The sequence below is a fragment of the Scardinius erythrophthalmus genome, assembly GCF_964197995.2.
Source record: "Scardinius erythrophthalmus genome assembly, chromosome: 23".
Classification (NCBI taxonomy): domain Eukaryota; kingdom Metazoa; phylum Chordata; class Actinopteri; order Cypriniformes; family Leuciscidae; genus Scardinius; species Scardinius erythrophthalmus.
In genome coordinates this window covers 5,038,534-5,053,679 of record NC_138243.1, presented here as the reverse complement: position 1 = coordinate 5,053,679, position 15,146 = coordinate 5,038,534, and the positions used below count along the sequence as shown (strand labels likewise).

General features: G+C 40.6%; 1 protein-coding gene across 1 annotated transcript in view; it reads left to right on the top strand.

Moving 5' to 3' along the window:
• Window positions 1-15,146, top strand: part of auh (AU RNA binding protein/enoyl-CoA hydratase) — a 44,733-nt gene that overhangs the window by 5,487 nt on the left and 24,100 nt on the right. Inside the window, exons 5-6 of the mRNA XM_081354382.1 lie at window positions 10,210-10,302; window positions 12,790-12,846. Coding sequence (XP_081210508.1) covers window positions 10,210-10,302; window positions 12,790-12,846 — 150 coding nt within the window. The remainder of the gene's footprint in view (window positions 1-10,209; window positions 10,303-12,789; window positions 12,847-15,146) is intronic.

Genomic DNA, 15,146 nt, shown 5'->3' with positions numbered 1-15,146 from the left:
TTAACAGTAACTTAAGCACTTATCAGTTTGAATGACTGTATAAACAAAATGACGGAGTATGTTTTTATGTTTCCACTGTTCGATCGCACCCGCACCTCACACACGCGCGCACACAAATAGAAGTAAACACTTTGCGACTTTTTGATCGCGCCCGTGCCTCTCCCTCTCCCTTTCCCTCTCCCTCTCTCTCCCTCTCTCTCTCTCTCTCACACTCACACTCACACCATATTCCAGCATTGCAAACTTTACACAGGGGGGTAATCCAGCTCTTGAATAGCGTACCATCCCCGAGGGCCGCCATTGGCTAACAAGCCATCACCTGCTGTTAGCATTCCATTGACTCCCATTCATTTTGGCGTCACTTTGACAGCGAATAACTTTACATCTGAGGCGTTTAAAGACTCCATTTGTCCATTGTTTATTTCTAAAGAAACACGACAATGTATAAAAGGCTCCATTACCTTGCATCTTACGTTATGGCCCCGTAGAAGCAGTTTTTGTAAAAATAGGCTAACGATTGCGTCATAACCACGCGACTCTCTGGAAATTACCGTATAGACAGGAGGAGAAGCTCGCAGTCAATCGGGGGGACGTGGAGGCATAAAGTCCAATAAAGTCAAGGGAGAAGCCCATGACTTGTCATCGCAGCCTGCTTCAGAGCATAGACAGTAAAATAAATGGACACAGCAACCCCATAGACTTCAACGGAGAAAAGTGAAGTCAATTAGAAGCACTTCTTCCTGATGGCTGAGCATACTGCGCAGACTCAAACTGAGCTTGACGGCGTACATTCACCTAAAGGATTATTAGGAACACCATACTAATACTGTGTTTGACCCCCTTTCGCCTTCAGAACTGCCTTAATTCTACGTGGCATTGATTCAACTAGGTGCTGAAAGCATTTTTTATAAATGTTGGCCCATATTGATAGGATAGCATCTTGCAGTTGATGGAGATTTGTGGGATGCACATCCAGGGCACGAAGCTCCCGTTCCACCACATCCCAAAGATGCTCTATTGGGTTGAGATCTGGTGACTGTGGGGGCCATTTTAGTACAGTGAACTCATTGTCATGTTCAAGAAACCAATTTAAAGAAGTATGAAGTCCGCACACTGAAAATTGCTGCTCCAAAAGAGTTTATTTAAGCTAAGCAACGTTTCAACGCTTAGCTTAAATAAACTCTTTTGGAGCAGCAATTTTCAGTGTGCGGACTTCATACTTCTTTATTTTGTCTATATTATTTAGTTGTCCTGCACCTGCACCCAATATGGGTGTTTGGGATGTGCACACCATTTTTATATTTCAAGAAACCAATTTGAAATGATTCAAGCTTTGTGACATGATGCTGCTGGAAGTAGCCATCAGAGGATGGGTACATGGTGGTCATAAAGGGATGGACATGGTCAGAAACAATGCTCAGGTAGGCCGTGGCATTTAAACGATGCCCAATTGGCACTAAGAGGCCTAAAGTGTGCCAAGAAAACATCCCCCACACCATTACACCACCACCACCAGCCTGCACAGTGGTAACAAGGCATGATGGATCCATGTTCTCTGTTTATGCCAAATTCTGACTCTACCATCTGAATGTCTCAACAGAAATCGAGACTCATCAAACCAGGCAACATTTTTCCAGTCTTCAACTGTCCAATTTTGGTGAGCTCGTGCAAATTGTAGCCTCTTTTTCCTATTTGTAGTGGAGATGAGTGGTACCCGGTGGGGTCTTCTGCTGTTGTAGCCCATCCGCCTCAAGGTTGTGCGTGTTGTGGCTTCACAAATGCTTTGCTGCATACCTTGGTTGTAACGAGTGGTTATTTCAGTCAAAGTTGCTCTTCTATCAGCTTGAATCTGTCGGCCCATTCTCCTCTGACCTCTAGCATCAACAAGGCATTTTCGCCCACAGGACTGCCGCATACTGGATGTTTTCCCTTTTCACACCATTCTTTGTAAACCCTAGAAATGGTTGTGCGTGAAAATCCCAGTAACTGATCAGATTGTGAAATACTCAGACTGGCCCGTCTGGCACCAACAACCATGCCACGCTCAAAATTGCTTAAATCACCTTTCTTTCCCATTCTGACATTCAGTTTGGAGTTCAGGAGATTGTCTTGACCAGGACCACACCCCTAAATGCATTGAAGCAACTGCCATGTGATTAGATAATTGCATTAATGAGAAATTGAACAGGTGTTCCTAATAATCCTTTAGGTGAGTGTAGATGTGACGTGAGCAACCCGTCTGTCTTTTAGTAGCTGTGCCAAGAGAAATCTGAATCATTCCCTTCCGAATCTTGCAGAGACGGAGAGCGTGAGTAGGAGCTGTCCATGAGGTAGGAGCAGGAGAAACTTTTGCTAAGTATTCTGATTAATTATTTAGTAATTTTGCCTCCACGTCCCCCGATTGCCCACGAGCTTCTCCTCCCGTCCATACGGTAATCTCTCTACTGTGTGACAGAGAGTCGCGTGGTTATGACGCAATCGTTAGCCTATTTTTACAAAAACTGCTTCTACGGGGCCATAACGTAAGATACAAGGTAATGGAGCATTTTATTCATTTTCGTGTTTCTTTAGAAATAAATAATGGACAAATGGAGTCTTTAAATCCCTCAGATGTAAAGTTATTCGCTGTCAAAGTGACGCCAAAATGAATGGGAGTCAATGGAATGCTAACAGCAGGTGATGGTCTGCTAATCAATGGCGGCGCTCGGGGAAGCTTCAATTTTTTCCGAAACATTGGCCCCCTGCTTCAGAACTAGGGCGGGGCTACAGATTATGTCCCTAAAGAACTTGCATATATAACAGTAGTTCCGCATTACATTAATTAATTTGCACACAAGTTTATTTATTTTATTACCATGTATTCTCCGTGTAAATTTATGCACCGAACCGTGACCGTTTTTTCCCTATTATTACCCTGTCCCCTGACCTCTCTCTCTCCCCTTTCTTCTGTACTCCTCAAGAAGGATTGGATTGCTGTTTATTTTTTCCCTGTGCGTTTTCAGCCTGTCTTTTAGTGATGCCCTTTTTTATCAACTGATGCTTGCCTGTAACAAAATACACAATACAATAGCCATCTTGAATGTAACATTTCGTAAAAAAGACATAGAAATACATTGTTTCACAGTAAAACTATTAAATATGAAATAATATTATATTTATAGTAGGTGGCCTATACTGCATTCATACTGCTTTTTGTGGAAAGCACTTTATAATAATGAAAAATTAGTGACTCCTACTGGGGGGGTTGTAATAGCTATTTTGTTTACGCAATCTGTTCAAGAAGTGTTATATATAGTGATATTTTCCCCCATCTAGCGGTGAAATTGTATATGACTACCCAGTGAATATTAGTTTCTATTCCTTTCAATTCCAAGGGCGTTTTAATTCCTACGGTGGCCGTATTGTTCCAAGATTAACATGGCTTCCAGTTCGACTTCGTCCAATTGCGCCTTTAAAACTATCCATCACCTGTGATCCGTCGCAGCACAGATTTATGTTACAAGGTAAACAATACTTTTTCACCATTGACGCGAGGAAAAGTAACGAAAGTTATACTAGAGGTTGTTCTGGCGTTATGCACAACCATGCTATGGTTAGACAATCAACAATAAAACTTCGAATTTACACATAGGCTGAATTACCTGTCGAGAAGAAAGCAGGCAACTTCGGCGTCCGTTTTAAAATCTTTGCTCCTCATGAGCTCTTTCCATCTGGGAAAAGTTACTCCAATATTGACTTTGGTCTTGCTAATTTGCCTTTGCTGTTGACGGTTTAATTCCCTCTTTCGCTTCCTTGGGGACTCTGCTACATGTCCTCGCAAATAGGCGTGATCTTCAGCAATCTTTCAAATCTAACGGCAGTCGCAAGTAATCTCCCCCTCGCATTCATCGAGTGTAAAACGCGAAGGGCGAAGCTTGAATTTCCAGGTATGTCCCTCTTTGGCGAATGTATTTTCAAGATGGAGGTGCAACATGGCTTTCGCCATTCGAGCGACTCGCTCGTATGTATTATAAATGGCAGATTTTACGCTTACGAGAATACTTTATTAGTTGGTGGAAGTAATTACACATGAATGAGCACATATACTTTTGATAGAACAAATTGTTTTTTGTTAGGAATCAACTTAAAATGTTACACAGTGTAGCTTTAAGGCAAATATCAAGTTATATTGAAATGAGCAAGAGTTATAGTGCACGTCCCTCCTTCATAAATCTGTTTCTCATTACCGAAACATTGAGTATCTCCACCGCAACAGGCCTTCAATTGTTGTGGTGAATGATAATGGTGTTGTGGAGGATGAGTGGCCTTAAACATTCTTGCTAACTGTGGAGGCTAAATGAGGGTTAGCTCAACTTTCCCTCTCTTTTTATATTCAGACCATAATGGGGTATATAGTAAACAAAAAATTAAAATGGCAACATTTTTTTTAAACTTCACAAACTCATGTTTCGGTAATGAGAACTAAAAAGTCGTGTAGGTACTATGACAAACAAAATTTTAACTTTTATCTGGAGAGAAAAAATAAGAACTGCTTACCTGGTAGCCATCTTGAGTGTCACAGTCAATTATGTCCCTTACAACTAAATTCATTGAAAATGTTAGTTCCTAGAGGACTTAAACAGTGATTGAAAATTGTTGCGGAGGATGAGAAAATTGGTCTTGGACACATTTATATTCCTTATTATTGTCACTACATTTATCAATGATCACCAAATACCACAAGTTTCTTTACTGTAAGTGTTTATAGTATAACATGCACTGAAGCCTTTTATTTTTCTTATTTTTTAATTATAAATATTTACATCTCAAAGAACCCAAATCCAGTCATGGACACGTTGCGGTAATGAGAAATTTCCCCTTAAATGTGGAAAAAACAACAAAATTGGTATTTATGATGTCATTTGAAATCATGTGCAAAATAGTACATGAAGAGATGTTTATAACTGTATTCTTCTTATTTTGATAGCATTTACTTTTATCATCAAAATGCTTCATGACACCTCATAAGTCTAATTTCGCGAGAATCACCCAGTGACTTTAAAGCGTGAAGATGGCACAACCTCTGGAGGTCCAAGAGCCAATGAGAAGATTTCCCTTTGGAGGGAAATTTTACGACCCTTTGTGTTCTAGCAGGGCATTTGAATATGTACTTTCATTGGGTGTTTAAGAAAAGAATCTTTAAGATTCTTATAATACTAATGCATCACAAAGTTAGCAACATGTAATGTAAATTAACAAATCGGAGACGAAGATTGGATTTTTTAGAGACCAAACATGACGCACATATAATGTTGGTTAACCATAATATGCAAAGTCTGAAACATTAACCCAATTGAGTTTACAAGAATGCAAACGCCACATAAAAGGGAAAATCATGAGATGGGAAAATTAGATACATGTTTACACATTTATCAAGTGGTTATATATAGAATATATATATATAGGATTAATAGGGTTTTTATTTCTCTTCCTCTGCAAGAATTTAAATGAGAGTCACAGCTCTCAGGACATTCTTTTCGGTCGTAAACCCAGTCTCAGTGTGTGTCCTGTAACAAGACACTGCGTCCTGCCAGTGTGTTAGCTTCATTTGGGGAACGTTTCACAGGCCTTATTTGGGAGAGTGAGTTTGCTGGATTATTCATTAAATAAATGAATAATTTGTGTGTGTCTGATTGGTCCAGACGCTACACAGGGTATTAAAACAGTATGAACTACAAATAAAGTCAGTATGTGAGGCTAAATAGATGTGTTTTAGTCTGAATTAGGTAAGATGTGTGCTTCCATTTCAGTTTCAGCAATCCCTGCACTCGATTGGGATGTTCTCTTTTGTTCTGGGCGGCAAGTGCAGTAACTGTAACATCGGGCATATTTTGTAGTATTAAACACATATTTATACCGACTTCATCAGGCTCTGAAAATTCTTCACAAAGAACACAAAGAATGGCCTTCTCAGCTGCCATAGTTGCAACTCTTGCGTCATCAGAACAGTGTGTTCAACGCATCACCGTTTCTGTTTAAAAGACGTTGTGCAACGTTTTGTGGGGGCTGAACGCAGCCATGATGTTGGAGGAGAGAGTGAGCCAATCAGCATTAGGGGGCGTGTCCACTCATGATGTTGGAGGAGAGAGTGAGCCAATCAGCAGTAGAGGCCGTGTCCACTCATGATGGGGGAGGAGAGAGTGAACCAATCAGCAGTAGAGGCCGTGTCCACTCATGATGGGGGAGGAGAGAGTGAACCAATCCGCAATAGGGGGTTTGTCCACTCATGAAGGGGGAGGAGAGAGTGAGCTAATCAGTATTAGGGGGTGTCTACTCATGAAGGGGGAGAAGAGAGTGAGGCAATCAGCAATAGGGGGTTTGTCCACTCATGAAGGGGGAGGAGAGAGTGAGCTAATCAGCATTAGGGGGTGTCTACTCATGAAGGGGGAGGAGAGAGTGAGCCAATCAGCATTAGGGGGTGTCCACTCATGAAGGGGGAGGAGAGAGTGAGCTAATCAGCATTAGGGGGTGTCTACTCATGAAGGGGGAGGAGAGAGTGAGCCAATCAGCATTAGGGGGTGTCCACTCATGAAGGGGGAGGAGAGAGTGAGCTAATCAGCATTAGGGGGTGTCTACTCATGAAGGGGGAGGAGAGAGTGAGCCAATTAGCATTAGGGGGTGTCCACTCATGAAGGGGGAGGAGAGAGTGAGCCAATCAGCATTAGGGGGTGTCCACTCATGAAGGGGGAGGAGAGAGTGAGCTAATCGGGGCTGCGTTCAGCCCCGACAAAACGTTGCACAACGTTTTTTAAACAGAAACGGTGATGCGTTGAACACACTGTTCTGATGACGCAAGAGTTGCAACTACGGCAGCTGAGAAGGCCATTCTTTGTGTTCTTTGAGAAGAATTTTCGGAGCCTGATGAAGTCTGTATAAATATGTGTTTAATACTACAAAATATGCCTGATGTTACAGTTACTGCACTTGCCACCCAGAACAAAAGAGTACATCCCAATCGAGAGTGAACCGATTTGTGGAAACTGAAATGGAAGCACACATCTTACCTAATTCAGACTAAAACACATCTATTTAGCCGCACACACTGACTTTATTTGTAGTTCATACTGTTTTAATACCCTGTATTTTATTTCTCATTTTTAGGAAAAGCACTTAATTACCATTGTTTATTTCTATACCAAATGTCATACACTTGCAATGAAGCTAAAAATATAAACAACTACATCATTATGTTGATATCCTATATGTTTACAGTAAAACTTACGATAAACATGTCTTCTAATATCCTTAGTTGTTGCGTATACCGAGCTGCATCGAACACATTTGTAAATTACTTTCCTTGAACCCATTGTGCGAGTTCACTTTAATAACGCATGCTTTATATACATGTTGCTGCTGATTGGCCTGCAGTTCTGACACACCCACCAAACAAGAGAAAATGTATCTCAAACCCCGTTGCACACCGGTGCACGCCGTTTCCAGGAAACATGACGTTCAACCCGGAAACCGTAGCAAAACGTTGCGCACCGTTTTGAACTTGAACATGCCCCAGCATTAGGGGGTGTCTACTCATGAAGGGGGAGGAGAGAGTGAGCCAATCAGCAATAGGGGGTGTCCACTCATGAAGGGGGAGGAGAGAGTGAGCTAATCAGCATTAGGGGGTGTGTCACTCATGTTGGGGGAGGAGAGAGTGAGCCAATCAGCAATAGGGGGTTTGTCCACTCATGAAGGGGGAAGAGAGAGTGAGCTAATCAGCATTAGGGGGTGTCTACTCATGTTGGGGGAGGAGAGAGTGAGCCAATCAGCAATAGGGGGTTTGTCCACTCATGAAGGGGGAAGAGAGAGTGAGCTAATCAGCATTAGGGGGTGTCTACTCATGAAGGGGGAGGAGAGAGTGAACCAATCAGCAATAGGGGGTTTGTCCACTCATGAATGGGGAAGAGAGAGTGAGCTAATCAGCATTAGGGGGTGTCCACTCATGAAGGGGGAGGAGAGAGTGAACCAATCAGCAATAGGGGGTTTGTCTACTCATGAAGGGGGAGGAGAGAGTGAGCCAATCAGCAATAGGGGGTTTGTCCACTCATGAAGGGGGAGGAGAGAGTGAGCTAATCAGCATTAAGGGGTGTCTACTCATGAAGGGGGAGGAGAGAGTGAGCCAATCAGCAATAGGGGGTTTGTCCACTCATGAAGGGGGAGGAGAGAGTGAGCTAATCAGCATTAGGGGGTGTCTACTCATGAAGGGGGAGGAGAGAGTGAGCCAATCAGCAATAGGGGGTGTGTACACTCATGAAGGGGGAGGAGAGAGTGAGCCAATCAGCATTAGGGGGTGTCCACTCATGAAGGGAGAGGAGAGAGTGAGCTAATCAGCATTAGGGGGTGTCTACTCATGAAGGGGGAGGAGAGAGTGAGCCAATCAGCAATAGGGGGTGTGTACACTCATGAAGGGGGAGGAGAGAGTGAGCCAATCAGCATTAGGGGGTGTGTCACTCATGTTGGGGGAGGAGAGAGTGAGCCAATCAGCAATAGGGGGTTTGTCCACTCATGAAGGGGGAGTAGAGAGAGTCAGCCAATCAGCTTCAAAGGGTGTGTCCACTCATGATTGGGGAGGAGAGACAGTCAGCCAATCAGCAGTAAGGGGTGTGTCCACTCATGATGGGGGAAGAGAGAGATCTCAGTGCACAAGACAGACATTAGGTGTGTTCGACATTGGCTGCGGCTGGATGTAGCCGATCGGCGAGAGTAGCCGCGTGCAGGTGGGGAGGAGCTGCAAACGAAGACGTGAAGTCGGACACTTTCTGGTTCCCGTAGTGACCACTCATGTGGCGTTTGCATACTTTACCTCAGCTGAAGTGAAATAAATGCAGTATTTGCCAAATAATACACAGATGTTTCAGAGACATTTTCATTCAATACTTTATATGCTTCATAACAGCGTCTGTTTGAACAAGAATACAGTTCAACATAAGCTACTATCAATGAAGTGGAGTCTACGTTTTTTTAATCAGTTTTAATTTGATAAACATGAAAGAGTGTTTACTGTTATAAAAAAACTGATTTGTGAGCTTAAGAGGAACTAAAGGAGTTTGAATAAACACGAAACACACGTGATCGTTGTCATGCGGTGAATCCGACAATCGTGGAACAGCTGTGTCGTCATCAGCCCTCATGCAGCCGCTCTTGAGAAGTTCTCCGGCTACTCTCGAATCGCTCTTGCGGTACTTTGACGGCATATGGCATACATCACAGTCACGTGGCGTCGGCGCTGTATCAAGTCGGACAAAATTTCTAACCGGCATGCACTGCTTCAGGTCAGCCGCCGATCGGTCTGCGCAGAGCTGCATGAAGTCGAACAAGACTAATAGCAGAACGACTATAGAAAGAGAGGGATGGCAGAGAAAATACAAAAGAGGAAAAGATCAGGGGAATATAACTTTAAAAAGAAGGGTTGCGATCAGGCAAGACCTGCGTAAATATCGGAGAAGCTTTCCAGCTCTGGAGACCTTAAAGAGCGGGAATGCCTGAAAACGTGAATGTGAATTTCGGGAATGCCTGAAAACGGACGTCAATGTTACTTTATTGCTTCTGTATACGCGAGTAACATTGGTTTTGCTGTGTTTTACAGAGCCTAGATATGCCGTTTTTTGCTTGTTTATACTCGTGTGTCACCTTTGCTTGTTTGTTAATTTACATTATTATTATTATTATAAGCCTGGAACGTCTAAACCTCCTCCACCCCCCGTTTCAAGCATCGGCTCTCAAAGTGTGTCTGAAATGTTTTTTCTTCTGGTTCCCCTTTTAGTGATCACTATAACCCCTGCATCTTGTCACATTTGTAATATATTAGTTACTTGGACTATCGTATTGTGTAGGGAGCTGTTCATGAAAACTGTGTTTGTTTTTTGGGATGGATGGGACTTTCCCACCGAAGGAGTAGAGGAGCTAGATAACAATTAGACATTCGACCTGAATTATCATAGTAACACAAACTGCTTTCACTTATTGATGACATCATACCCCGGGCGGCAGGCACAGCAGATTCTGCCAAAGTCGTTGTCTGTGAATGTGGGGGCGAAGGCGTCGAGATAGGGTGTGATCCTTTTGTGTAGGAGCTTGTTTGTTTTGGTGATTTCAAATATTACAGCGTTCAGCAGAAATCGCGTACTGCACCTCTTTAATGGGGAACAGATTTAGCATTGATGAAATGTTTTTCAGGTACTCTTCCCATGCCAACGATTGCAGCTTTAGATGGGGCGGCTCTTGGAGGGGGTCTTGAAATGGCTCTTGCCTGTGACATCAGAGTGGCAGGTACATGTTTCTTTTATGGTTTTCCTCATAAGGTTATATGAACACAACCTGAAGCTGATCACACAGTGCAATGTGAATGATTGCAGAATAAATACAGAATATTATCGTTGCCATGTGCTTCCAATGTGAATCCATATTAGAGTTATCCTCGAAGTTGCATAACCTTAGCCACTATGTTAAGACTGACTTTAAAAAGTTAGGAACAGTCTTGAGGAAAAAATTTGATGACTAGTTTATGCAACCGGCCACTGATTTAACTACACTAGTTATATTTAAAGCTCCACTGGAAATCAGGAGTTGTGAAGGTCTAATCTCTGGTAAAGTGTGGAACAACAACCTCAAATTATTGATTTGAATTAATGAATTGATCTTGGTTCACTCATGCGAATTTATCTTTTATCTGAGCATTTCTTAAAGAAATAGTTCACCCAAAAATGATTTATGAAATTATCCCATGATTTACTGAAGCCATCCTAGGTCTATATGACTTTCTTCTTTCAGACAAACACAATCTGAGTTATATTACAAAATATCCTGGCATCCATCATAAAAGTAATCCATACGACTCCTGTGGGTTAATAAAGGCCTTCTGAAGCGAAGCCATGCGTTTGTGTAAGAAAAATATCTATATAACTTTATAAACTATAATCACTGACTTCTGGTAACAGCCGTACGCGAGTCTAGGTCCAGCAGAAGAGTGACCTCTGACCCGACTATTCAATGCCATTACAAAACTGGGCAGAGCCAGGATATTTTGTAATATAACCCCGATTGTGTTCAGCTGGAAGAAGAAAGTCATATACACCTTGGATGGCAAATTTTTGGGTGAGCTATTCCTTTAAAGTCCCCCTGTGGTCAATAATTTTATCCCTTAAAATTCATCTTTGATCAGCAAAATTACAAATTTAATTTTTTTCCTTGAAAAATTCTTCATGCCTTAAAGGTGGTATCAGCGATTTCAGGCCCAAACATAAATGATCACATTCATCTAATATTTCGCTAGCTGCACGCCCCATAAGCATGCTGTCAAAAAACCGCGTCTCTCTAGGTAGCATAGGCTCTGAGATCTGCACACAAAAACAGTTGTTTTCAGTCTGTTTGGCCAAACAATCAAAACCCAAACAAATAGTGTTCCAACCAATCACCGACAGGGGCGGGTGTTGTGAGGTTTTCGCGTGCAGCCGTCATAGGCAGCCGTGCACGAGCGCAAAACCTCACAACACCCGCCCCTGTCGATGATTGGTTGGAACACTATTTATTTTGGTTTTGAGTGATGTTGATACCAACTGTTTTTGTGTGCAGATCTCAGAGCCTAGGCTACCTAGAGAGACGGGTTTTTTGACAGCATGCTTATGGGGCGGGCAGCTAGCGAAATATTAGATGAATGTGATCATTTATGTTTGGGCCTGAAATCGCTGATACCACCTTTAAAATATCTTGAATGTAACTCGACACCCTTGCCTCATTTAGTATGCGCGGTTCTATGAATATGCAAATGAGCCCCGCCTCCACTCACTCACGATTGACGATCACACATTGATGTGATTGGTTACAAGGTAGTTTGTGACGTCAGAAACACCAGCGATTTCAAACTGTGTTTTTGAGACTGTCTTTGGAGAAAATACTCAGCAATGCTGTCGACTTATGAATTTACACATGGTTTGTCTTAAAGCACATTAAAAACACCACATAGACATAATAACGACATTAAAAGCTTGACTTTCACCACAGGGGGACTTTAAATGAATTCGCATTTCTTCATTATGCTGTCAGTTAGCAGATGTCTTCTTTCATATGTTCTCTTCACACACCCAGATTTAGATAGAAATGATGCGATAACAAGTCTCCTGCAATGCTCAATTCACACCATATGGTTACACACAAGGCACCTTCTTTTCATTTGTGGCTATTTTAGTACCATAATTGATGTAATGTGACTCAAAGTTGCCATGCTGTAAACAAAAATGTAGAAATTATTTAATGCCTTTAAGTGTTTTTTTTATTATTGTTAGTTTATTTCTCTGTAGAGTAAGTGTGTTTCCATGGCAATGCTGTTGCTAGCACCATGCTCTACCAGGTCGACCTACAGGAACATATAATTTAGGGAGATTTAAAGCAATTTGTCAAATTGCTTTTGTACTTTTTTTTTACCATTGCATTCAAAATTACAAAACAGAAAGAAACTTATTGTTATTACAGTATTATCAATAAAAATGGATTTAATTTATCCAAAAAGAAAACAATACGAAACTATTAATTTCATGTTTTTAATTGGAGACAGTACTGTAAGTACTTGTCTTTATTTTATGAGATATTGTATGTAATACATAAACCTTACTTTTTAAAGGCTATAACTATTTGCTTGGTTTTAAATGTATGCCCTCTGAAAGCACTCATATCTGTCAGTGTGTTTTGTGATGCCACACTAGACATTTATTTGAAAAAACCTCGGCTAACTGATTCCCCACACTTTGACATGTTTTACAGCCACCTCTGCTAAGATGGGACTAGTTGAAACTAAATTAGCCATCATCCCAGGCGCTGGTAAGTGGCTCTCTCTGTATTTTTATTTGTAATGTTTTCTGTAATTGCTTCTAACTTCTGAAAGTAAAAAAATGAGTGATAAATTGTCTTCTGGATTGTTCGGCACTGGATTAAGAACTACACTATGGTCTTGCTGCAAATGATTCATTTACTTTTTTAAACTAGTTTTTTGGAGCTTTTTAATAAATTTTCCTGGTTCCTAATCAGTGGTTCCTAATGTTGTTTTGGAGTCTCCCCCAATAGATTTACATGCATCCAAGGTTAAAAAATGCTTTCATTTTCTCATAAAATACATTTCAGCATCAGCTCTTTTCTCCAGTGTCTGAAACGGTTCGATAAAGGATTCTGTCTCTCTAAACTTTGGAAGCTTGTTTCCGCCACAGAATAAAAACATTTTAAAAGATAATTGTGACATTTTAGATCACAATTGCAAGTTTACATCTCGCAATTTTGACTTTTCTGACTTTTTTCTCAGAATTGCGAGTTTATATCTCACAGTTCCAACTTAACTTGCAATTGCGACTGTATATCACACAATTCTGAGAAAAAAAAGTCAGAATTGCGAGATAAAAAGTAACAATTACCTTTTTTATTTTTTATTCTGTCATGGAAACCGGCTTCCACACTAAACCCCTCCTTTCTGAGAGCTTCCTCTGTTCTGATTGGTCAGATGACCCAGTCTGTTTTGATTGATCTACTCTGTTCTGATTGGTCAGGTGACCCAGTCTATTGTGATTGGTCTACTCTGCTCTGATTGGTCAAATGGCCCAGTCTGTTGTGATTGGTCTACTCTGTTCTGATTGGTCAGGTGACCCAGTCTATTGTGATTGGTCAAATGGCCCAGTCTGTTGTGATTGGTCTACTATGCTCTGATGACCAGTCTGTTGTGATTGGTCTACTCTGCTCTGATTGGTCAATTTTGACTGATATGTGTACCGTGTTTTTTTAAATTACTTGAACCGTTTAACTGATAGCATTAATCCATCAAAATTCCTACTGTCGGTTATCCAGTTAATTATGGTCAGAAACCACATATTCATCATTTAAAATGTGTTGCCAATAGTGAAATATTCTATTGACAGTGTCATAGCCTATCATATCCATATATCCATTACATCAATAATGCATTAATTGTATTAAATGTTGATATAATAATTGAATTGTTTACGATTACGACGTTAACAGGTGTTTTTTGGTTTATGATCAATTTCTCTATCATGAGATTATTGTTTCTTCTTGATCGGGGTGTTTCTCCTCCATGTTGTAAACTCTGGGAGCAAGGCTTCTGAGCTGTGAATTTATATGGCCGTAATATTCAGATGGTGATTGTTTCAAGCCACCAAGTTTATCGTCGTCCAATCATTCATACGATGGGATTGGCGACATATGAATATTTCATACATGAACTCTGTTGTAAAATGATTTCTGCACATGAATGAAAAGTAATATTCAAAAAAGCATAATAGAGGCACTTTATTGTTATTTTGAGGGAATTCATTAGTATACTTCAATCTCAGTTAGTATGCTGCCTTATAGGCAGTTGTCCATGTAGACAGCAAGGCATTAATATCATATCGTTCCATACTATGTCTATAATTCGGTACATGTATCTTGTTCGATAGATAAATTAAAAGTATGTGGGAAGTGTTTAAAAACGATGAGCATCACTGCGTTGTCTCAGCGGTTACTGCTCTGCTTTATGTTGCCATTGTCAGACACTGCTGTGTTATTTAGGCATTAAAATACATTTAGGTCAAACTTTTTTTTTTATCTTGACTGAAGCTAGTTGGGTTACACTTAAAGCCTTTATTTATAATGCATTATAAAGGTATTCATAATGTACATTATAATGCATTACATCTTTTAATAAATAATTCTAACCAAAGTTAAAATGCATTATAGTATTTGCAGATGCCTTGTTGCATCTTTAATTGGTTGTTTATCATGTGTTTTAATGCATTATACTTTCTAAAGGTGGGCTATAACAAAAATAGATACATATTATAATGTATTCTAACTGTGGTTTCAATTAATAGTGAGATCATACATTGCATAATAAGGTGCATTACAAGGCATAATTAATGCATTAAAATACTTTTATAATTAATTATACATGAAGGCTTTTAAGTAAAATGTTAGCATTGTTTACTGATGCCAACTGGTTTGATATTTTGTTATCTAATGCATTGACATTTAGACATGTTCAAATGTGGCTTACAGAAAGTGTTCAAAGACTTCTGGGGCCACTCATGAATTTGTAGGACTATTCTGCAACAAGCAGATTTTTTATGGAAGAATTG